This window comes from Lasiosphaeria miniovina (assembly GCF_030549165.1).
Source record: "Lasiosphaeria miniovina strain SMH2392-1A chromosome Unknown B0T26scaffold_3, whole genome shotgun sequence".
In the NCBI taxonomy this organism is placed as follows: Eukaryota; Fungi; Ascomycota; class Sordariomycetes; order Sordariales; family Lasiosphaeriaceae; genus Lasiosphaeria; species Lasiosphaeria miniovina.
In genome coordinates this window covers 4,867,199-4,895,178 of record NW_026848222.1, presented here as the reverse complement: position 1 = coordinate 4,895,178, position 27,980 = coordinate 4,867,199, and the positions used below count along the sequence as shown (strand labels likewise).

At 54.8% G+C, this 27,980-nt stretch overlaps 9 protein-coding genes across 9 annotated transcripts; 3 read left to right on the top strand and 6 right to left on the bottom strand.

Moving 5' to 3' along the window:
• Positions 1 to 217: 217 nt before the first annotated feature.
• Positions 218 to 4,517, bottom strand: B0T26DRAFT_246271 (P-loop containing nucleoside triphosphate hydrolase protein). Its single transcript, XM_060433973.1, has 5 exons — positions 4,162 to 4,517; positions 3,995 to 4,095; positions 3,558 to 3,944; positions 2,676 to 3,495; positions 218 to 2,621 (listed from the first exon to the last, which is right to left on the bottom strand). The coding sequence occupies exons 1-5, from the start codon at positions 4,419 to 4,421 to the stop codon at positions 341 to 343; spliced, it is 3,849 nt and encodes a 1,282-aa protein (XP_060298969.1). The 5' UTR covers positions 4,422 to 4,517; the 3' UTR covers positions 218 to 340.
• Positions 4,518 to 4,583: 66 nt separating this feature from the next.
• B0T26DRAFT_246128 (THO complex subunit 1 transcription elongation factor-domain-containing protein) lies at positions 4,584 to 7,578 on the top strand. The gene is made up of 3 exons (XM_060433972.1): positions 4,584 to 5,895; positions 5,949 to 7,007; positions 7,065 to 7,578. Exons 1-3 carry the CDS (start codon positions 4,831 to 4,833, stop codon positions 7,395 to 7,397), a joined length of 2,457 nt encoding a protein of 818 aa, XP_060298968.1. The 5' UTR covers positions 4,584 to 4,830; the 3' UTR covers positions 7,398 to 7,578.
• Positions 7,579 to 7,746: 168 nt separating this feature from the next.
• Positions 7,747 to 8,344, bottom strand: B0T26DRAFT_750361 (uncharacterized protein; the record flags this gene model as incomplete). Its single annotated transcript, XM_060445208.1, has 2 exons — positions 7,747 to 7,949; positions 8,242 to 8,344. 2 exons carry the CDS (start codon positions 8,342 to 8,344, stop codon positions 7,747 to 7,749), a joined length of 306 nt encoding a protein of 101 aa, XP_060298967.1.
• Positions 8,345 to 10,365: 2,021 nt separating this feature from the next.
• On the top strand, positions 10,366 to 12,039 carry B0T26DRAFT_644552 (PUA-like domain-containing protein; the record flags this gene model as incomplete). Its single annotated transcript, XM_060437640.1, has 2 exons — positions 10,366 to 11,706; positions 11,773 to 12,039. The coding sequence occupies 2 exons, from the start codon at positions 10,366 to 10,368 to the stop codon at positions 12,037 to 12,039; spliced, it is 1,608 nt and encodes a 535-aa protein (XP_060298966.1).
• Positions 12,040 to 13,676: 1,637 nt separating this feature from the next.
• B0T26DRAFT_641524 (insulin-induced protein-domain-containing protein) lies at positions 13,677 to 14,957 on the bottom strand (the record flags this gene model as incomplete). The annotated part of the gene is made up of 2 exons (XM_060437352.1): positions 13,677 to 14,179; positions 14,255 to 14,957. 2 exons carry the CDS (start codon positions 14,955 to 14,957, stop codon positions 13,677 to 13,679), a joined length of 1,206 nt encoding a protein of 401 aa, XP_060298965.1.
• Positions 14,958 to 16,321: 1,364 nt separating this feature from the next.
• B0T26DRAFT_643233 (WD40-repeat-containing domain protein) lies at positions 16,322 to 17,842 on the bottom strand (the record flags this gene model as incomplete). The annotated part of the gene is made up of 1 exon (XM_060437515.1): positions 16,322 to 17,842. One exon carries the CDS (start codon positions 17,840 to 17,842, stop codon positions 16,322 to 16,324), a length of 1,521 nt encoding a protein of 506 aa, XP_060298964.1.
• A 490-nt stretch (positions 17,843 to 18,332) lies between these two features.
• B0T26DRAFT_674659 (uncharacterized protein) lies at positions 18,333 to 23,262 on the bottom strand (the record flags this gene model as incomplete). Its single annotated transcript, XM_060439732.1, has 4 exons — positions 18,333 to 19,619; positions 19,698 to 22,878; positions 22,971 to 23,123; positions 23,201 to 23,262. The coding sequence occupies 4 exons, from the start codon at positions 23,260 to 23,262 to the stop codon at positions 18,333 to 18,335; spliced, it is 4,683 nt and encodes a 1,560-aa protein (XP_060298963.1).
• A 1,349-nt stretch (positions 23,263 to 24,611) lies between these two features.
• Positions 24,612 to 25,595, top strand: B0T26DRAFT_740085 (uncharacterized protein; the record flags this gene model as incomplete). Its single annotated transcript, XM_060443807.1, has 2 exons — positions 24,612 to 24,688; positions 24,719 to 25,595. 2 exons carry the CDS (start codon positions 24,612 to 24,614, stop codon positions 25,593 to 25,595), a joined length of 954 nt encoding a protein of 317 aa, XP_060298962.1.
• A 431-nt stretch (positions 25,596 to 26,026) lies between these two features.
• Positions 26,027 to 27,685, bottom strand: B0T26DRAFT_644039 (general substrate transporter; the record flags this gene model as incomplete). Its single annotated transcript, XM_060437592.1, has 2 exons — positions 26,027 to 27,439; positions 27,497 to 27,685. The coding sequence occupies 2 exons, from the start codon at positions 27,683 to 27,685 to the stop codon at positions 26,027 to 26,029; spliced, it is 1,602 nt and encodes a 533-aa protein (XP_060298961.1).
• Positions 27,686 to 27,980: the final 295 nt, after the last annotated feature.

Here is a 27,980-nt window from a genome sequence, read left to right as displayed (position 1 = left end):
CGTATTGACCAAGGTGTTCTACGCCTTCCATCACCGCTTCCTCGGGCACCTCTTTGCCTGCTTCCTCGGACAGGATGCGCTCCGATGGCCACATCTCGCCCGTGACGAGACTCAATTTGTCAGGCCGCTTCAGGAGAAGCTCAAACGCTTGACGAAGCTCGTAGCAAGCCTCGAATACGGCACGCCGGCCCAAAATGTACAAACCAAGTCGTGCACGAGAGAGGGCCACTGTGAGACGGCGGATGTCACGAAGATATCCCACCTTCGAGGTACGCGTCAACGACAAAATGATGTCTGCAGAGACGTGTTAGTATTCACAAGGCTCCATTTCTCAACAGCACTAGGGGCGGACAGTGGACTTACAGTCGTTTTGCTCGCCCTGATATTTATCGACAGTGGTAACGATCCTCGGCAGACCGAAAACGGGGGATTTGGCGCACCGATGGGCTAGCACATCTTTGATTAGGGCCCTCTGACCTGCATATGTAGCGAGAATGCTGATTTTGGCAGCTGGATAGCCCAAGAGTCGCATATACTGGAATATGGCCACAGCATACTCGGCTTCGCCCAGATTCTGGATGAAGTGAGGCGTGGGCTCTGACTCCCCCCTGCCTTTGTAGTCGGGGACGTTGATAAACTGATAGTCGAACCTGAAGCCGGCATTTGCCGTCAAGAATTCCTTGTGACTCTGCGTGTGCGGAAGGTCGCCTAGCTGGGGATACCGCCACCTATACAGATCTGCGATCGAAGGGCGAGCACGCCCTTGCTGGTCGAGGCTGATGGTTGGGACACCAAGGCGGACAAGCCGAGAGAAGAGAGACTGTTCCAAGTTTGCATAATGTCGGAACGCCAGGTTCTGGATCACGGGAGAATTCTGGTAATGGTCGCCGCATAGAACCACCCTTTGCAAAGCCATCTGTCCGTCCTTGGGCTTCTGAAGGGCCAGTGGGATGAAATTCTCAATCTCAGTGATCTGAGCAGCTTCTTCCATGACGACGTTGTCGTAATGGAAGCCAAGAGACACAATCTCTTTTCTTCTCATCGCAGCATGAGTCGAGGTCATGGCAATGATTCGAGCTTCGTTTGTCAGTAAATAGTTGGCCTTGTCCCTCTCGCGGCGTAAAATCTCGAAGGGCAGAACATCCGCCAGCTCGGCAAAGATTTTCGAAATGTGCCGGTAACAGCCGTTTGCAACCTCCAACACGGTCTCACGATCCGCGTCTGGAGCAAAAAGGGGCTGAGGAGCATCAGCGAAGTAGTAGTAGAAAGGGAATGCTTTGACAATGGTCTCTGCAGTTATATCTTCGGCCTTGGTGAGATCTGTGAACTTGGCCCATGCCGGTTCCACGTAGACAGCGTTGAAGTAACCAGCAGTCTCGGCCGAGTTCCCGTGAGCACCTGGCGCCCCTATGGTAGCGGCGAGACGGTTAACTTCCTGGAGATAGCGGTCTCGGTTTTCTAAGAACGATTCCACTCTCCCGTGCTTGCTAAAGCTGCCCTCGGTTTCTAGATCTTCCTCGCCATGGCCCAGCCGTAGAAGGTGGCGCTCATCAATGTCTAAAGCAACTATCTTGGCAAATAGCTGATTCAAGGCTTGGTTGCTGTGTGCGATGAGTAGCGTTCTCTGCTCCGGGAAGTTGTGGTATATATTGTTTATGATTTGAGTGGCGACGTCGGTCTTGCCTGTTCCCGGAGGGCCGACGACTATCGTCAGCCCCGGTTGTGTGCCAGAAATTATGGCATCGATCTGGGTGGGTGTGAATCGCACAGCATTGAGCTTTGGCGCGTCGACTGGATAAGGCCCGTTGTTCGGCGGCTTATAAGTTGAGACTTTCAACGTCTCGATATCGGCGATGAGAGCTGGCTCGGCATCGCGCCTCCTCTTCTTGGAAGGTTTCGAGGCAATCTGCTCAACTGGCCGGTCAACATTCTCGAGGACATACGGGGGACCAAAACTCCCCGATACGTCATCGTCAGGCTCGACGGTCTTTCCCGGGAGGCTTTCGATGAGGTGATGCCAGTCCAAAAAGGTATCTCGATAGTCGATCTTCTTGACGCGGTTGGAGAGCTGCTTGTAGTTAGCACCAGCTGGGTCCCCATATCCTAAGAAGACCTCATGGAGCCAAGAAGCCAGCGGGACGTCGGATAAGGCAAGATCCCTGATAGACTCCAGCACCGGTCTGAAGTTGTTTTCGCGCCCGCTTCGGCGGACAATGAGGTTGATTGAATCATAGATATTCCGCTTGCCATCCGTGTCCTCCATGTAAGCCTTTGCGTCAAGTCGGAGCTGAACAGTTCTTGAACCACTTCGGCTGTGCCCATCAAAATAAGCTTGGGCGTCACGGATCGCCCGCCCCTTGTCGTCCAAGATTTGGATAACCTCGGCAGCGCGGACTGAGACTAGACCAAGCCTCTCGGCTTCGGTCAAAGGGCTGCCGCCATTTGCCGCCATCTTCGTCCTTGAAGCATCCACTGCAAGAAGGAAGACTACGTCGTCAGGGCGCAACGACTCCCACTCGCGTCGGACATGTTCGGATAGTTTCCGCACATCAATGCTAACTTCGGCTCGCACCTTTGACGGAACATCGCTGCCAACGGCGGGTGGGACAACTTCGAGAATACTACATAGAATGATTAGCCCTGTAGTCTGTTGCACTCAGTCGGAGCGTACTAACGTTGGTTTTGCGATGGGCAAAGCCATTTTTGAGAAGCCCGTGAATGTTATCTCTCCTGCCCGCTTAGACTCGGGTTTTAACCTAGTCAAGACGTCCTCGATATTCTGCCGGATGGCATAGAAGGACTCGCAACGGTAGAGAACCAAGGCCCGCCAGAGAAAGTCACCGACCGACAGATACTGCAGGTTGAGCTTTGGGAGAGCCAGAGGCCGGGAGCCATCATAATTGCCAGTCCTCCCGAGGACAATCTCGAAAAGCGTATCCTCGGTAGGGAGCACAGTCAGGTCGTGCGCAGTGTCCTGGAAGGTCTTCCGCCGCTCAAAGGTAGACAACAAGACCTCGACAAGAAACCTGCGGTCGATAGACAGCTTCGAGGGCTCCGGGTAGGCAGTTCGGAGGTGCAACAGCTTGAACAGCTGCTGGAGCTCTTCATCTGTCAGAGGATCAAGGAGCCCTTGAAGCTCTGATCGCTTGTCAATGGACCCGTAATTCGACAATGCCAAGACGGTCAGCTTCTCTTTAAAGTGTTTCAAGGCGGTTCGCTGCAGCTTTGCCAGACTCTGGCAATGCCGGTCATAGGCCTCGGTTCTGTTATGCTGAGCCCCTGTCTGGTCATCCACGTTGAAATACGTATAGTGAGAAAGGAGAGCAGAAAGATCGCGCAAAAGGTTGTTTACTTCGTCATTATACACCGGCGAGAGGCTCAGAGCAGGCAGTACGTGGAGATCTTGCAAAAGGGAATTGACATAGCGTCTTGTCGGGAGCTGGCTCTCGAGGTCCGTCAAGAACTCGACAAAACGCTCGCAATATAGCACATGTTCTGCGGCCAGGTTTAGCAGAAGAACATGAATAAAAAAAGGAAAGAGAAAGACGCAAACTCACCTTGCTTAGCACTATTCGAGTACAGCAGAGTCAGGAAGTCCAGTACTAAAGTATATAGCCAGGATCTCTCGAAGCGCAGTCGCGCTTTTGTGGCATCGTCGGCCGAGTCGTATCGCTTAGCCGACGCCCTCCAAGATTTTCTCAGATGAGGTTTCGAATCAAGCAGCTCATCCCGCTTCTCGGCGGACGATAGGTTGTGCCAGATGGAAATAGCCACAAGAGGGACGCACTCCTTTCGGACAATGTCGCAATCAAGGCTCTGGAATGCGTGGATGATGAAGAAGAGAACGTGGGTCTTGATGGTCAAGGGAAGAGAATTGTCGAGCGTCATGGACAGCGCGCGGCGGAAGAGGTCCGAAAAGTCGGCTGGGCGGCCATTGAAGATATCTAGGTGGGCTGTCAGCGGCTGTCACACCACGGCAGGCCAGAGAACCTACCCCAGGTATCCAGGCGCTCCCTCCGCTTGGCATTGACGATCAGGACGATCAGAAGAACGTGGTAGTTGGAAGATTCTTCGCCATAGCCAGGCCACAAGTAGCTATAACAGAGTGTCAGCCAAGTGCATGGGCGTTGAACGACGAGTCCCAGGGGAGGGGGGCCGTACCTCTCCAGAGTCTGTAGGCCCTCCAGCACCAGTAGCGACTTGAGCGGAAAGTTTTCCTTCTCGAGGGTGTCCCATATCTCGCGCTTGAGCACGTCGTTCTTGACCTTGACGCGGGTGGCGCGTTTGGACGTCTTGAGCCAGTGCTGTCGCGCGAGTGTCGCGAACTCGCTCTCGCCTTCCAGGTCATCTGTTGTCGGCCGACCCGAGTTCGCGCTCGGCCGTGCCGCCGCGCTGCTCTTGACTCGCTTTGCTGGAGGCATCGTGGGTGCTGCTAGCGCGTTGCGCGTGCTCACTACTTGGTAACGGTCGACTTCGAAGCGCGTTTCTGCATGAATTTTAGAAGTCTAGTAATTGACTGAACGATTTGACGTTTCCTACCAGCTATGACAATTCAGCCTTGCAGCGTGAACCCCACTTTTGAGGGGCCTTGGAAGAGTTGACCAATGGTCTGGAGCACAGGTGTTGTTTTGGCTTGGGGACCCTGTTCAGTGGCTTCCCTTGGCTGCAAGAAGCATTTCAACGCCTGACGACTCAGCCTTGTGCTTTCCCAAACAAGTCATCGACCGTTTCAAATTATTGATTCGCACCACCTCCACCTCAGCCTCGAGCAGCTCCAACTGCGGTCGAAGGCAAGAACGAAGACGCGTAATAACACAACCTAGCAGCAAGATGCCTTCGGCAACGGCTACAGGCGACGACGTCATGGCGACTGTTGGCGCCTTTGGCGCCTTCGTGGACGACCTTCTCGATCGCGCAGATTCTATTAAACGCGCGTCGTCAGCGGTGCTTCTTGACTTAACGCATTTCCCCGACCTCCAGCAGCAGATTGACGAGGTTCTGGGCTCCCACTTGAGTTTGCGCTTTGCGGTAATCGAGACTGCAGTACGAGACGCATTCACCAATTTAATATCGACAATACCAATCGAGTCCCCGAAGTTCGTCCGGGTTTGGGATCTCTTCGACATCCTGTCCATCCTCTCCGACAGTGAGCAATGCGATCCTGCCTTGCTGTTCTGGCTCGCAGAGGAGCTACTCGACAGCCAAGCTATTGCCGGCTGCCGCAAAGTTTTTGATTACCTCGAGTCTCGCCGCGAGCGCATCACAGCAAAGCACTTCAAGGCTAAAAAGCTCGTCATCCTCCGCACCTGCAATGAACTTCTCCGGCGCCTGTCCCGCGCTCTCGATCCAGCATTCTGTGGGAGACTTTTCATCTTCATGTTCCAGTGTTTTCCCTTGGGTGACCCCAGCTCCGTAAACCACCGCGGGGAGTACCACGTTGAGAATGTCACCACCTTCGACCGAGATGCGCCGGCAACGGAGGAAAACCCGGATATGATGGACGTCGATGCCGAGACGGATAGCCAAGCTGCCGATGCGCGCAAACCCACGGACCAAAAGCCAGCTCCCAAGGTTGCTGCTGGATCGGACGGAAAGAAATCAGATAAGCCCCTCGATACGGGCTCGCTATACCCCATCTTTTGGTCTTTGCAGGAGTTTTTCAGCCAGCCGAAAAAGCTTTTTGACGCAGCCCACTTCACCACCTTCAAGGCCGGACTCGAGGCGACCATGGGCGTCTTCCAGGCCATCAAGCACGAGCAGGCACCTCGCTCAAAGGATAAGCATAGCGAGGAGACCAAGCAAAAGCTCCGGAAGAAGCGAGACGACGGTGATGATGACCTTGCTGGTGCTTTTAACCCAAAGTACCTCACGAGTCGGGATCTCTTCAAATTGGAGGTTGGTATCCGGGATCGTCCCAAAGTTGACCTTTTTTTGCTAATCCACTGCAGATCAGCGATCTGGCGTTTCGGCGAAATGTTCTTGTCCAGGCACTCATAATCATGGAATTCCTTCTTTCCCTTTCCCCAAAGGCAAAGGAAAAGATGGCCAGTGTTAATGTGCCTAAAAAGTCTGTTAACGTGACCTATCCAGACCAGCAGCTGTCGGAAGAAGACACAAAATGGGTCACGGACATGAAGAGATCCATTGCCGACAACCTCAGGCAGGGACCGGAAGGCCCCTACTTCTACCGCATGGTGGAAACAGTCCTCTCCAGAGACAAGAACTGGGTACGGTGGAAAGCTGAGGGTTGCCCATCTATTGAGCTTCCTGTCGTTTCACCAGAGACCTTTATCGAAGCCAGGGAGGGGGCTAATGAACTGGCCACTAATAAACGGCTGCGTGCAATGCCTCTGGGTTCGTTGGCACTGGATTTCCTAGACGATGTCGACGAGGCCACTGCAATGGAAAAGTTCAAGGCGCCTGAGCGATACCAATTTCCCGACCTCAAGACTTTCCAGAGCAAGATTTCCGACGATGACTTTGAGATCGACATGGCGAGGACTGAGCAAGCTAAGGCTAAGGCGATAGATAGCAAGGCCAGCAATACTTGGCGAGCTCTCAGACTCGCTAGCAGATTCAAGCTTGCATCCTTTGACAAGATCGACGACGATGACAAAATCGATGCCATTTTCGAGGACTCTGCCGACGAAGGCGCCGAGGACGCGGCGGATGCAACAAATGGCGAAGCGGTTTTGCCCGATGATCGCCGGCCCGTCGTCCTTGTGGGTGCTGGCGGCAGCAGCTCCAACATAGCTGGGCAGTTTGTCGCCAAGTTCCCCGGCGCATTCAGCAAGGTCCCGGTCCACGTGACACGCAAGCGAGAAGAGGGAGAGACCAGCGGGAAGGACTACAATTTTGTTGATACCCTGACGTTCAACATGCTTCGGGACGGTGATCAACTTCTCGAGTACAGCGGGGAGGGCCTTGAGAGCCGCGGCATCAGCAGGAAAGTGGTAGAGACTATCAGCGCCACAGGCAAAGTCCCAGTGGCGGTAACTGACAAGGGCGTGAGTATCTCCAACCCCCTGGCGTTGCAGAACAACCTAGCTAATATCGAGCCGCAGGGTGCGCAACAAATCAAGGATCTTGGCTTTGAAGCGAGGTTCATATTCGTCCAGCCGCCTCCTTCAGAAACCATGGAAGCGGCCGAGTCGGCAGAAGAGGCGAAAAATTCGGGCTTCTATGATTCGGTCGTTGACTGTGACGTCAAGTCCCTGGAGCTGGCCATATTCGGGCACGTGAGCAATGGCGGGGAGGTCGATGCTAAGTCAGCTACGGCAGATAGGGATCTCGCCGAGCCGGCCGCGGGCAATACAGATGTTGCCGATGGCAGAGGCGGCGTAACGAAGATGGAAGGTTTGGCACGTTTCGGATTGCATGGTTGTGTGTATGTTTAAATGTATATATAATAGATAGTGAGAGACGGAGAGACATACGGAACGCGGAAGGCAGCATTGATACCCACATGATAGTCAGCATGGCTTTTTTTGTCATTTTTGGGCCAGATTAAAACGAGGAGATCTCTCAGAGGTCAAAGTGTACTCTCCATGTATATAAATACATATGTACTTGTATTTTTACAAAAACACCGCGAGGTTTCCTCAACTTCACCCTATGTTATCTAGCTTCCTTAGTAAACCAAAGGAGAAGCATTAACCGGTATAGCTTTAATAGCAGTGGGCGAGCGCCAGTCCGGAATGACACTGTTCTCTCCCGAGTGTGGTATCCCGTCGGAATTTCTTTTTTTCAAAACTCGGAAATGGGGTCAAATGCCTCCGTCACAGCCACCGACCTCGCCTTGATGTCGGCGCCGTACTCGACGGGCGCCAGGCCCATCCGCAGCATAGCCGTCATCGGGTCCGTGATGATCAGGTTCGCCGTCAGCGACCGCGTGAACACGTCCTGCATGCTCTCCCGCGCCATGTCGGGGTCCGGGACGGGAGAGGCCGCTGCGTCACGGTGCGGGACCCGCGTCGGTGGCGGTGTTAGTGGTGTGTTTTCCTACATACGTGTTGTGCAGTGGTTGTTGTTTCTTGTATATATATGTGTTAATATGTGTACATGGGGTTTGTGTGTCTAGGATGTGTGTTTGGGATATGTGTGTGTGGACGGTCAAAATGAGGGTTTAGAGGTGGAAGAGAAAAGGGACATTGTAGGGTGTGGAGCAGGACCCGAGACAAGAGACGAGGAAGACAAAGTGACACCAAGGGGGTTAGATACATGTAAGGGATCCGTACTCACCTCCGCTGCGCGGGGCGCAGCAGTCGGGAATCTGGTCGGGATACTGCACGGGTAGGCTAGCCTCAATGTTGTCCAGCTCCGAGAGCATGTATTTAGTCCGCATGGCAAAATCCCACAGGTTGTTTAAGGTTGGGTGCCGTGAAGGCGGCTGCATCAGGCGGTGCGAGAGAATGGCGCCGACGCAATGACAGCCCGGACCTCGGCGCTCTGTTGGCGTTGCTGGACGGTTGCGGTACCTCTGGCATTTTTTCTTAGCGGTTTCCGTCTTGTCTGCCACAACAAAGACTTAGTTCATGCACTCAACCGTCCCGGGAGCTCAGGAATAAATGGAATGAAATGAAAAGAATAAAGGCGAAGCGGTCTCTGGGGCCTTGTTTATCCGCCTACATGCTCGTCAACATTTCTTTTCCCTCGTTTATTTTTCCCATTCGTGGCAGAGACACGGAGACGCGCCGACGCGTTCAGCCCCTGAACCCCCCTTAAACTTCTAAAGCCCGGCTGCTGATAGCTATAGCTGTCTTAGAGCAGCAAGAGGCTGAGGTCATGTGAAGAGAGCCAACCGCTCCGTAGCCCACACTTGCCTTACACCGTCGGATTTCTCGAATGGAAGCCCGCTTTCCCCCAAGCCCAGTTGAGACTAAAGCATACCTTATCTCAACACGCATTGCCGACATATGCTCAGCTCAGGTCCTCCGTCCAGCTAATAATACCTACCTAAGCGTTACGGCAGCCCGCTCATCGCGCAGAGTTTCCTTACATACTATCCGTCCATACACGCGTCTTGATCGTGATCGTGTCGCGGGATAGCCATGATCGATGTTGGCGACTTCCATCCCCAAAGACCAAACGGGCGATCAGCCCAGCAAAGTTCTCGGGACCACGCTAGTCTGCGCTCGGTAAAGCCAATATCCTCAAAGCTGCGGCATTTCCTCGGCTTGCCGCAGATTTCACAAACTCGCAAACCTTTGGATATCTCTTGGAGCTATTGTTAGCCGGCAGGGAGCGGGCTAGTCGTTGGTCTTCCGGATCCATGAGTAAGAGATGTTTCGAATGACAGCGAGATTTCGTAGCCTTTTTTCTCCTTCCATGCATCGTCCTCGCAGAATCGCGAAACAGCGGTCATGTGGTTTTTGGAGCCCGCCAAGAGAGGTTTCACGACCTCATGCACAGATCTAGCCGCTACTGCGTACACCTACGAAGTGTCTCATGAAGTAAAAGGCAAGAGAGATATGTGCGGGGTGGTTTTGGCTACTGAACAGTCTGCGGAAGGCACGGTTTAAGGTTACCAACCTTAGATACCATACCTACCTTACCACCGTACAGTCCTACCTAGGTAGGTAGGCACGTCGGTTTACTAAAAGTAAAAATACTGCTCGCACGCTGCCGGTAGGTAACCTTCCTTGCCCCTGCAGGTCTTACCCCCAACGGCTCCAGTGGTGTGGGCACATCGATCCTCCCACCAAGCACACCCCTGCCATCTGAAGACATCATCTTGCGTGGCCGTCCAGGTTTCCAGGTTGTTTGTTGCACCACTACGGTCCCTGACCACCTTCGCACTTTCCATGACACCGTGATCCAGGAACCGTGCCTCACCTTATTTCAGGCCACTTACAAGCCCGGAGGTCGTGAATTGCGTGCCGTTACCAGCAATAAGACTGTGCTCTTCGGTTTCCGTTCATACACTTGTATTTTTATCATCAAACTACCAGAGTAACGGCAAATCGCATCGTCCCATTCGTCCCCTTTTCCGGCCATAAACACCAGCCCGGAACAGCCTTTCCTGTTCACGAACGGCCCGCTCACCTCTAGATGCCCAGCTCTCGCTGTTCACCATGATTTCGCTGGATTATTCCTAGCACCTCTCCGCCTCTACCGAGTGAGAGGTTTCCAACCGGTCCCCGCCTTTTGGGGGTTGACTTCTACACCTACCTACCTTCACCCTTCAGCCGCCGTCTTTCCAGGTCACTCTCAACACCTAACCAGCTAAGCGCCAACGAGCTGAGATCGTGCGTCCGTGAGAACAGCTTCCTCGCTCATAACGGCACACATATAACTTCTCTATTCCGCAGGGACCGCAGATCCGGCCGCATCTCCGTGTCAATGTCTTCCCCCACCGAGTCCAGCATGTTACAGACGCCCTCCTTCTGCATCTCCACAAGCGAGGGAGAGGCTAGTGCCCCTGTCGGCTGGGAAAAGCTGGCCTCAGAGCAGATACGCCATATAATTCGATTGATACAGTGTCCCATCTGTTCCTTACCTCTGGACGCTCCCGTCATCCTCCCCTGCGGCCAGAGTATATGCCGTAAATGTCTGCCCCAGACACATCGGCGGTCCAACATCACGTATCCTCTCGAAGAGAAGCGGCGACGGGAAGGCATCTTCTGCCCCTTACCCGGATGCGGCAGGGATCACGCTGCGGACGACTGCAGCTCTCACATCACGCTCCGCAAAGTCCTCGATGCCGCCAGGTCCGCGCTTGAAACGAGTCGCGACTCCACCCCGGACCCGGATCTGGACCTAGACACCACTGTCATCGTCGACGATGAACCGCTGAGCGAAGATTTCCTGTTTACCGAGCTAATGCCGCTGGATGGGTCCCGGATGATGCGGGGCCCGATGCAGGGCCCACGTCTCATCGCAACCTGGATCGTGGCTGAGAGCGGTGAGCTTCGGTACAATGCCAACGCCACGTACAACTATACACCGACAGAGGCATACAAAGCCCTCGAAAGCGATGTCGTTTCTGCGGTCAGAGAGGCAGTGGAGAGGCAGGTTGACTGCCAAATTTGCTACCGCATGCTGTATGAGCCCGTCACAGCTCCGTGTGGTCATACGTTTTGCCGGTCATGCTTGCAGAGCGCTTTGAATAGCGCGAGGCACTGTCCGATATGTCGCCACGCCCTGTCGATAGATCCCCAGGTATACCCAGACTCATCTCCACCCTGCCAGCCATTGACGGATATCATCTCCTACTTCTGGGCAGATACTCTAGAGGAACGCAGGCGAGAGGCCACCAAACAGGAGCCTGATGGACATGATGTTCCCATCTTCATATGTACGCTCTCGTTTCCCGGCGTGCCTACGTTCTTGCACGTCTTTGAGGCGAAATACCGCCTCCTGATTCAGCGTGCTCTCGAGGGGGATCGAACTTTTGGCATGGTCCTCTATAGTGAACACGGCAACCCCCGTGAATTCGGGACCATGCTCCGCATAGAGAGCATTGAATTCTTCCCCGACGGCCGCAGCGTGCTGGAAGCGGTTGGTATATCACGATTTCGGATACTCGAGCACGGCACTTTGGATGGGTATATCGTGGCGAAAACCCAAGCTATCAACGATATGAGCGTCGCCGAAGAGGAGGATAAGGAGATTGAGGAAACGAGGCTTTGGTACGGCGCTAGGGGCAGTTCGATGGCTTCGCAGGCCGAAGGTTTCCAACCGACCGCCGCCGCCCTTATTAGCGGTGTCCAGGGCGACAGGCAAACTTGGCCGCGCACGATAAAGTTCCCAAAGAGCTTGTATGAGATTGAGCATGTGCCGACCATGGATCTGATGGCATTCTGCGTCAATTTTGTTCGGCAGAAGAAGGAAAACAGCGTAGGCTGGCTCAAGACTCGCATAGTCACTATTTATGGTGAATGCCCGGAAAACGACCCAGATCATTTCCCGTGGTGGTTCGCGAGCATCCTGCCCATCAAGGATAGCCACAAGTATCGACTATTGGAGACGAGGAGTGTGCGTGAGCGCATAAAAATCTGCTGCCAGTGGATTATTATGCTGGAGGAGAGCATGTGGTGAGTTTTTTTTTCCTGCTCGCCAGTCACCTGAAGCCATTGCCCCATTTCAGCCTCGTCCCTCTTTTGCACCCAAACACTTTCAGTAAAGTGCAAAGCTTTTCCGCTTCTCCGGACTAGGGAGAATAACCCAACGCCCCCGATCCACACACCATCTCACCGAGCAACACGCAAACCCACCCAGCCGCCACGAATGAACGATCCGGCTAATGAAGGCTTTTCACATTCTCCTAAAAAAAGGACAAACATTGTTAACAGTGTTTGCGACAGGTGTTTCAGCTCTTGCAGCATGATGTGATCTTGGATATATATTTCCTTGCTCCATCTCACAATCTTTTTGCAATCTCACAATCTCTTGGCATTATCGGCAGAATCTTTTTAGCAGCATCTATAGACAATGAATGCATTTCGGCGTTGGTGTTGGGTAGCACAGGTATAGGTGGCATGAGACATTAAATATTGTTGCATGGAGAGCGAGAGAGAGAGAGAGAGAGAGAGAGAGAGATCAGAAGAAAAGAAACAATTCTACACAGAAATGACGGAGGGGGAACAGACATATCATTCTGGACTGTTTTGGCCAGAAACAAGAATCTGGGCGGGCGGCATTGGTTTGTAGCGAGTGAGCATTTGGTAGTAGATATCAGATGACTATGTTTCTGTCTAGCACTGTGTTTTATTCTCGCAGTGAAAAGTGAACTGGTGTCGTGAAGCGGGATACTTCTTTCTCTCTCTAATTACGTACACGCTCATAGATGGACAAAAGTAGTAGTACCACACGCCTTTGTCGTTCACTTTAGTATTGTCCCTCCCAACAAAGCGAGACCGGCTTCACAGCTTTCCAAGATCATGAGCGAGCGAGATGTCTGACCTAGTAGGTAAGATAGTTATCCGCTATAAGATGCGAGCAAGGAAAAAGAAAGCTGTCCTCTCCATTAACGAGATGCTATCCAGACATAAATGACTTCAATTGTCACACGATACTCTTTAATCACACACACACACACACATCTCTCTTCATCAGAGACATACACACGACGAAGTCTTACACAGAAAATATTAACCAAATCAATCACGCTTTTAGATTTCAAGGTATCAAAAGAAACCCCCTCCAAAAAAACAAAGCCCTCCCGCAAATTGTTTTAAACCCTTTTTTCCCCATCCAAGAAAAAAGAGAACATGGTAAAGACGAGATAGGAAAAAAGAGAAAGAAGAAAAAAATCATGCCAGCCTTCCTACCATTCCTTCCTCCATCTCCCACCCATCCGTCCGTCCGTCTGGCCGTTCCTTCCCGCTATCTGCCCACGATCGATTCTTCTTTTCCATTTTTGAGAGTTGGTATTAAAAGTTGGATAATTTGAAAAAAAAAGAAAAAAAAAGAGGAAGATCGATGTCTTCCCAAGAGATGATTCCTTTCAGGTTAGATTCTCCCAAGGTTATTTATTCTCTGCTTCTTGGAGCCCCCTCGATCTAACATTCCCTTTTTTCCATGAAGCTTCCTCAACATGCTGAGAGGGGAGACCGGGGGGGGGGGGGGGGGGGGGGGGGGGGGGGGGCGAGAAACAGGTTTATTAAAAAAGGGAAGTAGAATAAGATGAAGGAGATTATTCCTAAAGGAGTGTCGAGAAAAAACGATTAAAAGCGTCACCGAACGCCGCCCCACCGGCCGCGGTCTGCTGCCGACCGGTTGAGGGCCAGGCGCCGGCCAATGTTGCCGAAACACACGCAGCTGCAGAATAGCACGCTGAGCATCCAGATGCCCGTCTCGAGGGTCTCATGGCTGATGAAGCCCTCCGACAACGCAGCGTGGGGCTGCGAGCCCCCGCCAGTCCCGTTGCCGCTCGAATGCTGCAACGACGCGGAAGACAGGCCAGCCGTGGGCGCGGGCATCATGTCCGGGTTGAGACCCATGAGGATGGCGGAGCCGGTGAGACCTACAGCGGCGGATAACAGGAAGCCCGGTTTGGAGCGGTCGATGAGGTACCACAGAAAGGGGTTAGCAAGGGCTAGGGTCAGCGAGACTTGCATGGTCGACGTCCAGGGCAGCCGGCGGATGGCGAAAACGATGCCCACAAAAGCGCCGATGCCGCGGACCACGAGCGCCCAGTCGGCCTCGGGCCGGGATGATGACGAATTAGCTTTGCTGCCTTTGTCAACCCCGAGGGCGGAGGTGGCGGCGGAGGAGGAGGGGGAAGAGGCGCTGGCGGCGGAGTTTACGGCACACCTATCGTTCCTCCCGAACGTCTCCTCCCAGAAGCGGTCGAACCACGGAAGCAGGCTGCCGAGCGCCACACCAGCCACACCCCAAAATGCCAGGTACCGCCAATCGTATCCTGTCTGCATCATATCCTCGACGCCAAAGGCCGCCAGGTTCTGCTGCCGGCTCGGTAGCCGCGTGACTAGGACGCCGTAGCCCATCCCGAGGGCGAAGAGCAGGGCGGCGCGGAACACCAGCGAGGACACGGCAGCGGCGCCAGACAGGGCAGGGCCCGTGGTCTGCGGCACTGCCGAGTCGAAATACGAGGGGGCCCGTTGGACCTTTGATGACCGTTCCCTCATAAGCTTATATGTTTCGTCGTCGAGACCCGGGCGCTTAGCCGGTGTCTCGGCACCGGCGCTCCAAGGCGTCGAGGACTCGTCGCGGTCGTCATAGAAGCGGTCCCCGCGGTCGGTTGCAGTGGGTGAGTAGATGCCGAACAGGGTGGACGAGGTAAGGTTCATGAGAGAGGCGGCGCGGCTGAGGGTGTCGGCCGACTCGCCGTTGTGGCGTGGGTCGAGAAAGCGCAGGTCATTGGCGCTGATGTGCTGAGCGGGCGAGGACGACTCGTCGTCGTCGGGAGGTGTCGGGCTGGTAAAGTTGAGGTTGAAGGGGCGCCGGGGGATGGGTCGGATGATCTCGGGCCCGTCGCCGGACCTGGAGTCCATGATATCTGCTTTGCCGGGACTGCCTGTTGGCAACAAGCTGGTTCCCGACTCTCTGCTCTGGGAGGGGTATGCTCGCGCGTCAGAAGACACCTAGGCCACCACCACTGCGAGTGGTGTTTTGGAGACGGCGGGGCTGCCAAGCTGTTATAGCTGTCGCCTCGAGGCAGTTGCTATCCGAGTCTCGCGCGTTGCGATGGCGGTGCTCGGGCCACGGGTCAATGACGTCCTGAGCGAGTCTCGAGCAATGGCCAAAGTTTGTATCGTGCTAGGTCAGCTATAAGGGGCGACGAGAGTGCGGCAGCCTGCGGAGGGATGACTCGTGAGGGTGCGGGAGGCGTCCAAGCAAGGGAGGGAAGCGTAGGTGCTAGTCAGTCGTGGTGGGTGGATTGGGTGAGAGGTGAAGTGATGTGTGTTGCGATACGATGCGATGCGCTGCTGCTGCAACAACACTCAAGACAGCAGACAGACAGGGTCTTCGGTTCGGAATACGGAATAGGTAATGGATCTGAGGGCGGGATCCAAAAGACGCGGAAGAGGACACAAAAAAGGCCGGGAGCCAAGGGGAGTGTGAGCGGCAGTGACTCCACTGTTACAGCTGCAACTGCTGCTCACCTTCCATTATATTACTTGGATACCAGTTTACGGAGCTTGCAAGTTACTAACACAATCCGAAGTTGGATACAGTACAAACATGTACGAAGTACTTCGTATCCATGTTTGGGCAGTTGGGGAAAGATGGCTGTTTTCAGCGAATTAGGTACCTTAGGTAAGGTAATGTCTGACTGTGTGCTTCACTCAGAGGAGAGGCGTGGGGAAATGAAAAAACGCGGATCACCGCTCTCCTCGTCCAACTGAATGTTGGCATGGTGGTTTCGTGCTGCTGCCATCAACACAAACCACCGCGAACAGTCCCGAGGCCAAGCTTGAGGTCTTGCAAGTTGGCCTGGTGGCTGCACATCTTCGCGCTTGCCTAGCTAGAAATGCGCAGGTGGGTCTAGCGTCAATCTCACATGTGATCAGCAGGCCTCGAGATTTCAGGGCTGTCCTCCTTTACCCCACAATCCGCTCCGCGGACTAATTTTCTGTCTCGAGATTTGACCACTAAAAACCCTGACATATCTAATCCAACGACTTCAGCGTATGAATGCCTAGGTACAGTACATCAAGTTAAGTAAGTATGGGGCCGCATGTGTTGGATTCGCGAGCAAACAGAGGCCTGAGGTTGGCTGGCTGCGATGGAGTTCCTTGACACAAACTGAAAATAGCGAGAGCAGGTACGAGTTATAATTTGTGTACCACCGACCTAGCTTCTACATAATATTATTCTTATATTAAATAGTAACCCGCTAAACGGAGGCCTTGGCTCACTCGTCTCCTTCGCTGTCGTCGTCGTCGGAGCTGTCGTCGTTATACTCATACTCGCTGTCCTCCACTCCTTCCGGCCGGGGTATCATGATGAATGCTTCCACACATGTGATCCTATTCTGTGTCTCATAGGTTTCGAGGAGCTTGCCAGCCGATCCCTTCTTCTTGCCTCCCGCTTGCAGGTCGCCGGCCTCCAGACGCCACAGACGAAGCTTGCCGTCGCTGCTCCCCGTGACAACGTACCACGACCTCTGTCCATCCTCGCTCTCAACGGGCAGGATAGCAAAGTCCTTGATTCTGGTCAAGACGCCCGCCTCTTTGCCACCCAGCTGGGCAACCAGCTTCGCCGAGGGCAGGGTACGGGCCGGCTTCGCCTCAGACTTGGGTGGGTCTTGGAGGTCCGTCTTGTCCGTCGAGTAAAACAGAACCCTCCCATCCTCCGTGGCCACAGCCAGCGCGGTTTCGTCGGGGGTGGCGCCTGTCTGAACGTAGCACACCTTGTGCACCTTGGTTTTTGTGTCGCCCAATATCCGGCACCTGGGCGTGCAGTCCATGCCAAACACCAAGATGTCCCGATCAAAGGCCACTGCGAACTCGTCCTCGCCTCCGGAACGGCCCCACACAATGCTGTGCGCCTCGCCGGTCGAGTGCCGGCCCTCGCCAATCTCGGTCAGTGTCTCGCGTGAGAAGTTCAGCACGCGTGACTTCCTTCCCGTCTCTAAATTCCACAGTCGCATGCACCGTTCGCCCTTGCTAACACTAATCATGATCTTGCTGGATGGGTGGATCGCAAAGTCGTTGACCCCCGACGGGACGCCTCCCAGCGCTGCCGTGTCGCCGCTTGGGCGGCCTATAACTTTGGGTACGGGGCACTTGAACGTGTGCAGAAGCGCCCAATCGCGGCTACGCGAGACGGCTATTGTGCTGTCTTCTGAGCCGGATAGGAGCTTAGACCGGCTGGGGAAAACGAGCTTCGTGATGTTCGACGTGTGGTGTAGGAGCGTGCCCAGCTCCCGGTTCTTTGGGTTCTCGAGGATCGGGCGTGGTGTGACGGCCGAGAGCAGTTTCTGTTCGTCGGCGGCCCGGGAAGACGGCGGGTGTGCTGACAGATTATAGATGTTTATGCGCTCGTCTGTGCTGCCAGTGGCGAGGAATACCTTCTGCGGCTGGCCGGGTATAGGTTCGGATGGCGGCGACAAAGCGAGGCAGCGGATGGCCGAGGCGTGTGCGTTGAAGAGAAATGTGTCGGCAAAGTCTACCGCTTTCTGAGCTGCCGGCCCGCTGATTTTGGAGCTCGGTTTCGCAACAGAAGAGGTAGGCGGCGACCTGGTTGTGGCCGTGATGCCATGTAGAACTCGATCGTAGGATCCGGCGATGATTTGAATCGTCACACTGCCATCCCCGCTTACCTTGAACGGTAAAGCTTGCCCCGGTCGACTGGGCGCCTTGGGCTTTTTTGCCGAGCTTAGTTTTCCCGCAGCATTGCCATTCGTGGCGGCTTCTCTTTTCCTTTTAGCCATCGTGTCTGGTGTGTGGGTGAGCTTGTTCTAATGTCTAATGTTTGCGTCGGCCATGTTCTTTGGGGGAATCTTTTTTCAAGTGGAGATTTACGTTAGGGTGGCATTATCAGCTTATCGCTTATCGCTCCTCTTATCGACACAATGCGACACTGAGACATCCCGTACTCTGCACATCGCTTGTTTTTACGCTACGCATATTCTGTAAATCTTTGTGATTTAAATTTTTTTTGTATGGAAACGACGCGCAAACCCGAGCTTGGGGAGCCCAGCTCGAGGTTCACAGACCAGAGTCCGGAACTATATACTGCAATTAACAAAATTATGTACAAGCGAATTACCAGCTCCTCTGGAGATAGCTTGGCTAGGAAACGCGAGGAAACTCTCGTCTAAGCAAGGTAACTCTTCTATGCCCGCAAAAAACACCCGCCCTTCAAAGGACATGTGTATAGCCATCCCATATAGGCTATAGGCGACTCATGTCTTCATCTCTCTAATTGCCCGGCACTGGCGTCGCGCTCCCACTAGCTTGCCTTTGGTGCTGCTGTTGTTGTTGATGCTGTTGCACTACTTGAGCCGCTTGCTGCTGCTGCTGCTGCTGCTGAGCTTGCTGCTGTTGTTGAGCTTGCTGCTGCTGTGCTACTTGGGCCGCCTGCTGTTGCTGCTGGGCCCGCAGCATCTGGGCATATTGGTGCGGACTTGTCGTTGGAGTCATGCCGTTTAAGGGTTGTTGCGCGATACCTCCAGCTGCAGCCGTCATCGCCTGCTGGCTCTGCACAATCAACCTACTAAGGTGTTCAGTGGCCATTTGACGAATCGAGTCCTGAGACATGTTAGGGTTCTTAAGCCGATAGTGGTTCTCAAAATCTTTCAGGCGTGCGGCAACAGCTGGTAGTTGTTGGGGCGGTATGACCGGGCGGGGGGACCCATTCGGAGCCATACTCAGGTTGGACCCAGGAGACGTTGCCATTCCCACGCTGTTGGATGCATTGTAAGAAGCCATCATTACTTGCGCGTTGGTCATGAATGATCCTTGGTTGAGCCCGTTTACCACATTCCGCATTGGTGTTGGCGACCCTTGCGGCCCATTACCCTGCTGCATTCCCTGTGATTGCTGCCCACCCTGCTGGAGCTGAAGCTGCTGCTGCTGATGTGGGAGCTGCTGCTGGAGCTGCTGCTGGAGTTGCTGGTGCTGAAGTTGCTGGTGTTGCTGAGCGAGTAGTTGTTGATGTTGCTGTTGCTGTTGATGGTGCTGCTGCTGATGCTGTTGTTGTTGGTGAGGGAGCTGCTGTAGTTGATGTTGTTGTTGTTGCTGCTGCTGCTGCTGCTGAAGCACGGCAGCCCGTTGGGCCTCTTGTATTCTCCGGGCCTGTAGGACAAGATTTAAATCTGGTCCCGCGTTGGATATGGGCAATCTATGTTGCGCCTGTATCGCTTGGAGCTGGGCCTGTGCCTGTGCCTGTGCCTGTGCCTGGGCCTGTGCCTGGGCCTGTGGGAGCCCAGCAAGCGGCAGAGGAGGTACAAGGCCATTGGAAAGCTGGCCTTGAACGGCAGGCATGGCCCCTGCTGGAGCCTGGATTTGACGTCCCTGGGGACGGTTTTGAATGGGAACAGCAAGCGGAGCCTGGATATTGACTCGGGGAGTTCCGTTGAGAGCAGTTGCGGCAGCAATCTGAGCGGCAGCCGCCGTTGGGCCCTGAACCACACCCGGCGTCGCAGCGGCCTGTCCAGGAAGGTTTTGCCTTTGCTGCTGCTGTTGTTGCTGCTGTTGCTGGAGGAGCTAGATGAAAATGTCAGTACATGTTTAATTAAAAGAGTCCCGGAAAGCATCAGGCAACGAGAATCAAGGTGCACGAACCTTCTTTTGAAGTACCTCCTGATGTCGGGCGGCATACTGGGCCATCTTCTCCGCAAGTTGCTGGTCTCTCTCCCACCTCATCAGACTGTAATCTGTAGCGGTCTTTTTCTGGACCGGTTGTCGGGGAACCTCGTTAGCCTTCCGTACGGCGGCCAGATTGGCCACGTTTTGCGCTTTCTGTACATTCGCTTCCCGCTTCTTCGCGAGCTTCCTCATCGCGTCAATCAATGCAAGGTGCTTCTGGTTGCGGCGTCGCTCCACGCGGATAGTAGTGGTTGGTCTTCTTCTCGGAACTGGTGTGACAGCCCCGTTCGGACCGACTTGCTGCTGCGCATTTTGGTTTTGTTGCAGAATGGTGCGTTGGGCGGCATCAATTCTGTTTTGGTATGTCTTGAAGTAGGGTGTTTTTGCCATATCGTTTGGCAAGCCCTCGAGGTTGACCCACCGCTCAAAGCATTCCCAAGGAGTCCGTCGCTCGGCACCAGAAGCAAATACAGACCTAGTTGTTATCATTGCCGAAACCAGAGACCAGTTGTACGAGTACTCGCGCACCAAAGACTTCAGTTGGTCGTCCTCAGTCCACGTCCATTGCGAAGCAGTTCGGTGTTCAAAGAAGCTTTGAGGGGGCATGGGATGCTCCGTAGGTGGGCGGAACTGGTGCCCGGCATGGAGTCGATCTCGGGTTGACTTCATGTCCGGCCTAAAAAGCGCGACCACAGTGCTTCCTGGTTGCATCGATACAATACTATCCGGCTGGTTGCCAAACATAACCTCGTCGCCATCATCGCCTTCATCTTCACCAGAATATTGGAATCGGCCTCGTTTCCGCGGCGGGCCCTCGTTTGCCAGAATCATCTGGCCTTCGACACACTTGCTTAGCGGCAAAGCTGGACGCTTCCAGCTGGCATCCGGATCATATTCAGGCCCGGTAAGGTCGAATCTGGGGGCTTGGAGGGGCGACCCGTACATGGGAAGGTTCCCCAACAGAAGATCCGCCGTTTTGGAACGCTGGAGACCAAATACCACTTCATCGTTTTGCAGAGCAAAAATAATCGAAGGCGCCACAGTCCCGAAAGGCACCTCCAAAGGCTCTTCGTCATTCACCGTCGGAGAGTCGGAATGGGCCAGCTCGGGTAGAGGCTCTTCCGGGACATTAGGAATTTCCAGCATGCTCACTTCGCCCTCCGCCATGACCGGAGGAGAAACAGCATTCACCTGGAGAGCAAGCCGTTCGGCGGGTCCGGAATTGACCCATTCCGCGCAAGCATTTGCAAAATTCCGAGCAACAGCCCGCTTCCATTTCCGCTCCTCTCGGAAATCGGTCCGCATCCATTTCATTTCCTGAATCATCACATCCCAATGAGATGCAGGCCTCATGGGTTCCGGGCATCGTACCGGCTGCCTCAAAGACCACTTGTCGTGCTGTTGGAGATGGTATACCCGCCGGAGGATCCGGCACGCCTGGTTGTCCAATAATGAAATATACTGGTCAGGCGTGGATAATGTCTTGTGGGCTGAATGCACGAGCTTCTCGATAGGCTTCATCCAGACCGAGTTTCTCGCGTATCCCTCCACGAAAAGAGGTGTGAAATAATCTTCAGATGGCATGGAACCGGGTTTCTGTCGACTGACCGCCAAAGAACCATCGTCCGCAGATGTCTTCTTGTTCGGTTGCTTGCCAAAGATTACCGTCGGGACGCTTCTCCTTCGTCTGTCGCGGATTTTATTGCCAAAGAGCTTGAGTTGTGGGCCTGATAGTGCTTGAGCTGAGGATTCTGCATCATGCTCTCTAACTTCTTCTGGATGCTCTGAAGGTAGATGCGAAGGTTTGCCCAAAGATTGGGAAACATCAATAGTTGGCCGAACCTTCTTGGGGGACACGCCTGTTGTTGGTTTGTTGTTAGACTCGGAAGCGTTGGCCGGTGCTGCTTTCGGTTCTCCAGCGGGCTCACGATCATGGGTCGAAACCAAAGGGGGTTCGTGTGCGCTCGAAGCAACCTTAGATAACGCAGGGGGCTCCAGCTCGTCGAGATCCATCGGTACAGTGGGCGGCAGGGTTTGAACTGGAATGCTGCTCGGAACGCCCTGTTCTAGTGGAACATCTAGAGATGAGCTCCCGTCTACCGACACCGCACCGGCATTTTCTGGAGCCTTGGTGGTCGACGCCTCGACGGCAGAGACCCTGTTCTCCGTCGTGCCAGAGGTCTTGAGAGCGGCGCCGGATTGAGAGGGAAGCGAATCAGCCTCTGCTTCAACCAGGCTAGAAAATTGAGCCGCGGCGGATTCTTGAAGTAGCTGCGCTTCCACTCCGTTTGCGACTCCTAAAAGGGGGGCGTCTGATATCGCATGCCCTCTAGCTATCTCTACTTCGTTGGCACTGCTGCTAGCTTCTTCAGTCTCCCCATGGTTTCCTTGAGACTTCCCTTCCGCGATTTCCTCGCTTGTTTCCGTGTACTGCGGGCCCTCGTTGTCCGGACTTGTGTCAGCAGAAGCTTCATGGACGGCCGGAGTTAGTGTCGATTGGGCAGTGGAGCCGGGAGACGAGGCTGCATCCAGGCATCGCGAGGGATCAGCGTGCGATACTTGAATGTCGAGCACAGGATTAGCATCTTTCAGCTGCGCCGGCGCCTCGTCAATGTCCATGGATACCGATGCCTGGCCAGGCGGGAGTGCCTCTCCGTCGGCGTTCGACGCCTTCCAAGAAACATCAGACGCTTCTGGGAGCGCTGAAGATCCCCCAGAAGCCAGCAGCAAACGACTTTGACCGGGATCGCTGGCGCTACTACCAACTTTGCCACCTTTAACCTGGGGCAAGGGCGCCGTCGGAGGGAACACGCCTCGCGTATCCTTCGTTGGCGCCTCCGCATCTGCGCCATCGCGAGCGATCGGGGTCCTTTCCGGTATTGCTACTGCTTTGGGTGTCTCGAGTCTCGGTGGTGTCTTTCCGGAGGCAACATGTGGTGCTGGGGGGTGCTCTGAGGCTTCTGGGCCAGCTCTCGGGTGGTCGTCCACAAAGGTGCCGTGCGATGGCGTTAGCAGCCCGTTCTCCAGAGCTTCTTTCGGCGCGGAATGAGGGGCGTTCTCGACTGGTGAGCCATCTGAAATCAAATGCGGGTGTTGAAGTGCATAGAAGCGAGGCTTTCGGCGCGCTGGTATGTTCAGTTCGTTCAATCGCCGTCCCCTGCAGGCGGAATTAGCAAACCGCCCATTTGGCGCGACGTAAACACGATGCAAAGACCAATAAAGTCATGGCGGAACATTGTCTACACGTACTGCAATATGTCGCAATCAAACAAGAATTTTTCCTCAGCTGTTGTGATTGGCGGCGCGTCGGGGTTGCTGAAGTCGAGGTTCGGAATGCCATCTTGGTCGGTCGCAACAGCGAAGACTTCACGAAGCTTCCGTTTTCGCGACAGCACAATTGAGCTAGCGACAGTTAATATCGCTCAATGCACATCAAAATGATCGGGGAATTGAGATGCATCGGTTGCAATTATTCTCACCTCGATTCCGCCCGCTTTGATCGCAGCAGCTTCAGGCGGTCGGCGGGTCCGACCTCAGTCATGTCATCAGCGACCGCGACATCCGTTTTCAATCAAACGGATGCTACTACGGTCGTAAGGAAAGTAAAGGGGATGGAAAATGGGAAGGGGGATGATGGAAAACGTTGGTGTTGCGACTCCCGCCGCTGGGGTTGATTGAATGCCTGGACGCGATCGAGCGAGATAAATCTCTGTTCCGCTCGTGTTGGTTATCAGGATGGCATCAGTGGGAGCGAACTTGGGGAGGTGTGGCCAGAACCCAAAAATGTTAAGGTCCTGCGTGCAGCACCTAAAGCGCAGCAAAAGTTGGGTCGGCGTAGCTGATAGCGCGTTTTTGGGTGCGAAATAGAGGGGGAAGGGCCTAAGGTTCCCACTGGGATTGGGCAAATGCTGGGCAACCTCCAGGTTCAGCGGATGGAGGTCACTGCGATGTCGAGGGCCTATCTTTCTCCGGGCTGGCCTTGGTAAGGTAACCAAAGTTGGGTATGTAAGGTAATAGGTAAGGTAATGTGCCCGAACGCGTGGCCATGGCGACACCGTGTTTTGTTCTAATCGCACACACTGTACAAAGTCCTAGGCACCTTCCTCACCCACCCAACAGCCGCTTCCGCTTGGAAGCGGGAGCCCCTCATAAAGCAGGCAGACATGGGTACAGAGTACGTACCGAGAAATACTTGCCCAACAGGAAGGAAGGAATGTAAACTCGCAGGGGGAGCGAACAAGGGAACGACCTACAATGGGAAATTCAACTCCCCTGATATCGAGCATCGAGCATCAAAAGAAGCCTGCTCTTACGACCCAAGCTGGATTTAAAAGACAGGATTTCCCCAGGCTCAGGCTTGAAAGGCCAAACGTCCCTCCCGTCCTTGGAGGCAACTCCAGGTTTCCATTGTTTCTGGAAGGCTGTTGGGTGCTTGCCTTGCGCGGTCATCCAGGAAAGGCAAGTGTGGCTCGTGAGCACTTTCGTGGATGCTGGTTGCCGGTTTGGGCGGTCCTAGCAGAGCCGGTAAAGCGTTGAGAAATGCAGGGCTTCCGGCGGTGATGGCTTGCACGCAGAAGAAAAGAGGAAGTGATGTTTTAGGGACGCCTGCTCGAGTTCATGTGGCGGAGGACGGGAGCGGGCTTAAAGTTGTTCGAGGCCGAGGTTTTGTCATCCAGGTTTTGGATGTGATGCGTTCCTAGCAAGATTTCTCCTTGGATACCTTAGGCGAAGCACTTTAGCCCCTGCGCCACCTACCTTCGCTTTCGAAACATCATCCATCCCGCCCGCCACAAATGCAGGTGCAAATGCAAATGCAGACCACCACGGCCGACATTGCAAGCTGCCGGTGTTCCTCACAGCTGCATGTCACAGAGCCGACTTCACAGCAGAATGCCTGATCAGTATTCCAAAGCCTCGCGCGTGTCCATCAAGTTGGGTGGCACGTCTGCCTTACCAGCGGCAAATGGGTTAAAGAAGCACTCTAAGCCCACCCACAGCAAACGGCATCGGGCGCATGCACTGCACAACGATTCGCACTCGGAGGGTGATGACGACAACGACGGCGCCAGCAGTCAAGGCGAAGAGCAGCGCACCGTCCACATCGAGTCAATCACAAGCTTTGAAATTAGCGGCGGCGGCCGCGAGAGTTGGCCACGAGAGAGGCACCAACAGAGCCGCTCCGAGCGTGAAAGTGGACAGACACGAGGTCGCAATTCAGACGCAGCTCAGCAGACCAAAGATGCCAGAGGCGCAGGTCGGCGACAGGACACCGGCGGCGCGGAGGATGGGTTGGATTTCCAGGACAAAGCGCCCACAAAGTGGGGTTTGACCATCAACATGAAGTCGGCCGGCAGCTCTAAAGTCAAGAAAGAGGCAGGATTGCCATCCGATGACTCAGATTCAAAGGCGGACGATGAGAAGAGGAGCAGAGAGGCGCCCCAGAACGTTGACGACGAGGCGCTCGAGGCACTCATGGGCAACAAGGCCCCGAAAAGGAGGCGCGATTCCAATGATGCCGACAGAGAGCCACGGCCCGACGACTACCGGTCTGTGCCCATCGACGACTTTGGCGCCACCCTTCTCCGCGGGTTTGGCTGGGATGGCAAGCTGAGGGGCAAAGTCAAGGAAGTGGTAAAGCACGCAAACCTCACGGGGCTTGGCGCGAGCAATGGCAAGGGGGCCGAGGACTTGGGCGCGTGGGACCAGAAGACTACCAAGGACTCCCGACCCGCTCGCCTCGAAGATTACCAGCGAGAGGACAGGAAGAAGCGACAACGGCTGGACGATCAAAATAGAGACAGTTACAAGCGCGAGCGTGAGCGGGAACGCGAACATGAGCGCGAGCGGAGACATGGACATGGGCGAGACAGATAGAAATTCGAAGTCGAGGTCAGGCACAACTACCTAGTTTCAGGATCTGCGCACTCCCGACACCCACAGCCCAGCATCCATCCACCACATCCTTCACAGCTCACGGCCCTGACATGTCAAGATCAAGCATAAGAAACATAAATACCTACTCATTTGTACAGTATAATGCTGGAGCCATCTTGGGCCCACTACTCCGTACACTCGGGTACCTTCTTCCCCCTCATCCCGTATTGCTGCCGGCCCTGGGCTAACGTATGTAATGAATGCCAAAGAAAGAAAAGGAGAAGAGAAAAGGGGGTATACATAATTCAATAATTTAAAAGTGCGCGACTTGAGTCGTCCTGTGCGTAGCAGCCAGCTGTCACACCTGGCCCAGAATTGCCGGAGGCGTCTTCTCTAGCCTCGTCATCCCCACCGCCGCCATCTCTCAGGGTCTAGGCCTTATCCGTCGTCCTGATCTCGTGGACCATGATCGACACGTCAGAAGTCCGGCTGCCAGCCTCGGCCGCGGCCTTTTCGCGGTCTGTAGCCTCGACTGCAGCAGCCTTGTCGTTGTTGAACTCGCGGGCTGAGATCTTGTGCTGGAAGAGGATATCGAGGGCGCGAGCCGACAGGCCCGTCGTCTCGGGGATGCGATACCAGGTATAGACGGCGCCCAGGACGCACATGCCGGCGTAGAGGAAGCCAGTCTTGGCACCCCATTTCCAGCTCGCCTCGTCTATGCCCACCATTTTGGGCGTCAAGAAGTGGTTGACGAGGCCAGCGATCAAGTATGTGCCCCGTGCTGCCGAGAGCGTGGCGGCGCGGCGGCGGATCGAGGGGATCTCGGAGACAATTGAGTAGCATACCGGGCCGATTGTGAGGTCGTAGATGGCGGTATAGACGGTGAGGATTCCTCCGGCGATCCACCCAGAGATGTTGTCGGGCGCCAGCGAGGCGAGACCAACGCCAACGAGGAAGACGCCCATGATGAGCTGGCCCCAGAAGTAAATCTGGCGGCGACCCCAGATCCTCATCAGCCACCATGACGCGACTGTGCCCATGATTCCGGCAGCTGGCAGGGCAATGTTGACCGACAGGGCCTGGCTGGCGGCGAGGCCGGCAGACTCGAACAGCTTCGGTGCCCATGGGATGATACTGGATCCGCACATGGACTGGATGAGCCAGGCCATGCAGGCAATCTCGGTCCTCCGCGCATCCACGCCCTTGAACATGCCCGTGAATCTCTTCCAGCTCGACGCCGCCTCGGCCGCGGCGCCCTCCTTCTTGGACTCCTGGTGCATCGTGTGCTGCATCAGGGCCAGCTTCCTGTCAGCCGTGTCCGCCGACCCGTGGCGCACGAGCTTCCGGATTGTGGCGCGGGCTTCGGGGATCCGCTGGCGCTGGAGATGCCAGTAGGGAGACTCGGGAGCGAACGAGATGACAATCATGAGCATTGAGAGGAAAACCCACTGGAAGGCAAAGGGGATCCTGAAGCTCATGTCGCCGGGGTACTTCTCAAAGCCCTTGAGGATTGCCGACGCGATGAGCTGGCCAATAACCCAGCACAGATTGTTCCACGTGGTCAGGATCGGCCGCAGCTGCAACGATGCCACCTCGGAGGCATAGGCAGGGCTCACGACCTGGTAAACACCCCAGGGGATGCCCTGGATCAGGAAGCCCATCAGCAGGACCTGGACCGAGGAAGCAAAGAAGGGCATGCAGACAAAGGCCGCCGACCAGACGAGCATCAGCTGGGTGGTCCTCCTGTACCCGAGCTTCCGTGTGATGGGCGCCGTGATCATGATACCGATAAGAGAACCGAATTGGGCCACAAGAGGCAAGAGAGCTTTCCAAATGTATTCGAGCTACAGAGCCATGTCAGCACCACCCTACCAGGATAGCAAGAACCGCTGGAGCCTTACTTCGTATACGGGCTTTCCATCCACGAATTTCCCGGGCAGCACCACGCCGTACTTCTCGTTGAACGTGTAGAAGCTGAAGAGATAGGTGATAAGGGCATAGCCGTATCCCTCCATGACGATGGTCCCCGAGAAGCCGAGAGAGTGCCAGATCAGACGCTTGTCGGCTTTCATGGCGTCGCGGAACGTCATCTCTCGCTCATGCCTCTCGGTTTCCTCGGCGACCTCGACGTTGTAGGGCGTAACTGAGTGAGGCACGCCCGCTTCCGGGTCGGCGGGTTCGCCCCGGCGGATCCCGAAGCCGCTGAATATTCCGGCCATCTTGAGAGCCTAACCGTTGGCCGCCAGGTTGCTATATAGGTAGGTATGATAACGATAAACCAGGTATGGCTGTGTGAACAAGCGCTCAGGGTGTCCAGGCTGCCCAATGATTTGGAGACGATGGGAGGGTTGGCTGGCCAATGGCTTAACGAAACAGATGGATATG

Excerpts from the sequence above, each read along its gene's own strand:
- B0T26DRAFT_246271 (XM_060433973.1), bottom strand. The coding sequence starts at position 4,421 with ATGCCTCCAGCAAAGCGAGTCAAGAGCAGCGCGGCGGCACGGCCGAGC. Across the intron at positions 3,945-3,994 it reads GGAGCGCCTGGATACCTGGG|ATATCTTCAATGGCCGCCCA; the intron begins GTAGGTTCTCTG and ends CAGCCCACCTAG. Across the intron at positions 2,622-2,675 it reads TTGCCCATCGCAAAACCAAC|TATTCTCGAAGTTGTCCCAC; the intron begins GTTAGTACGCTC and ends CATTCTATGTAG.
- B0T26DRAFT_246128 (XM_060433972.1), top strand. The coding sequence starts at position 4,831 with ATGCCTTCGGCAACGGCTACAGGCGACGACGTCATGGCGACTGTTGGC. Across the intron at positions 5,896-5,948 it reads GGGATCTCTTCAAATTGGAG|ATCAGCGATCTGGCGTTTCG; the intron begins GTTGGTATCCGG and ends AATCCACTGCAG. Across the intron at positions 7,008-7,064 it reads TGGCGGTAACTGACAAGGGC|GGTGCGCAACAAATCAAGGA; the intron begins GTGAGTATCTCC and ends ATCGAGCCGCAG.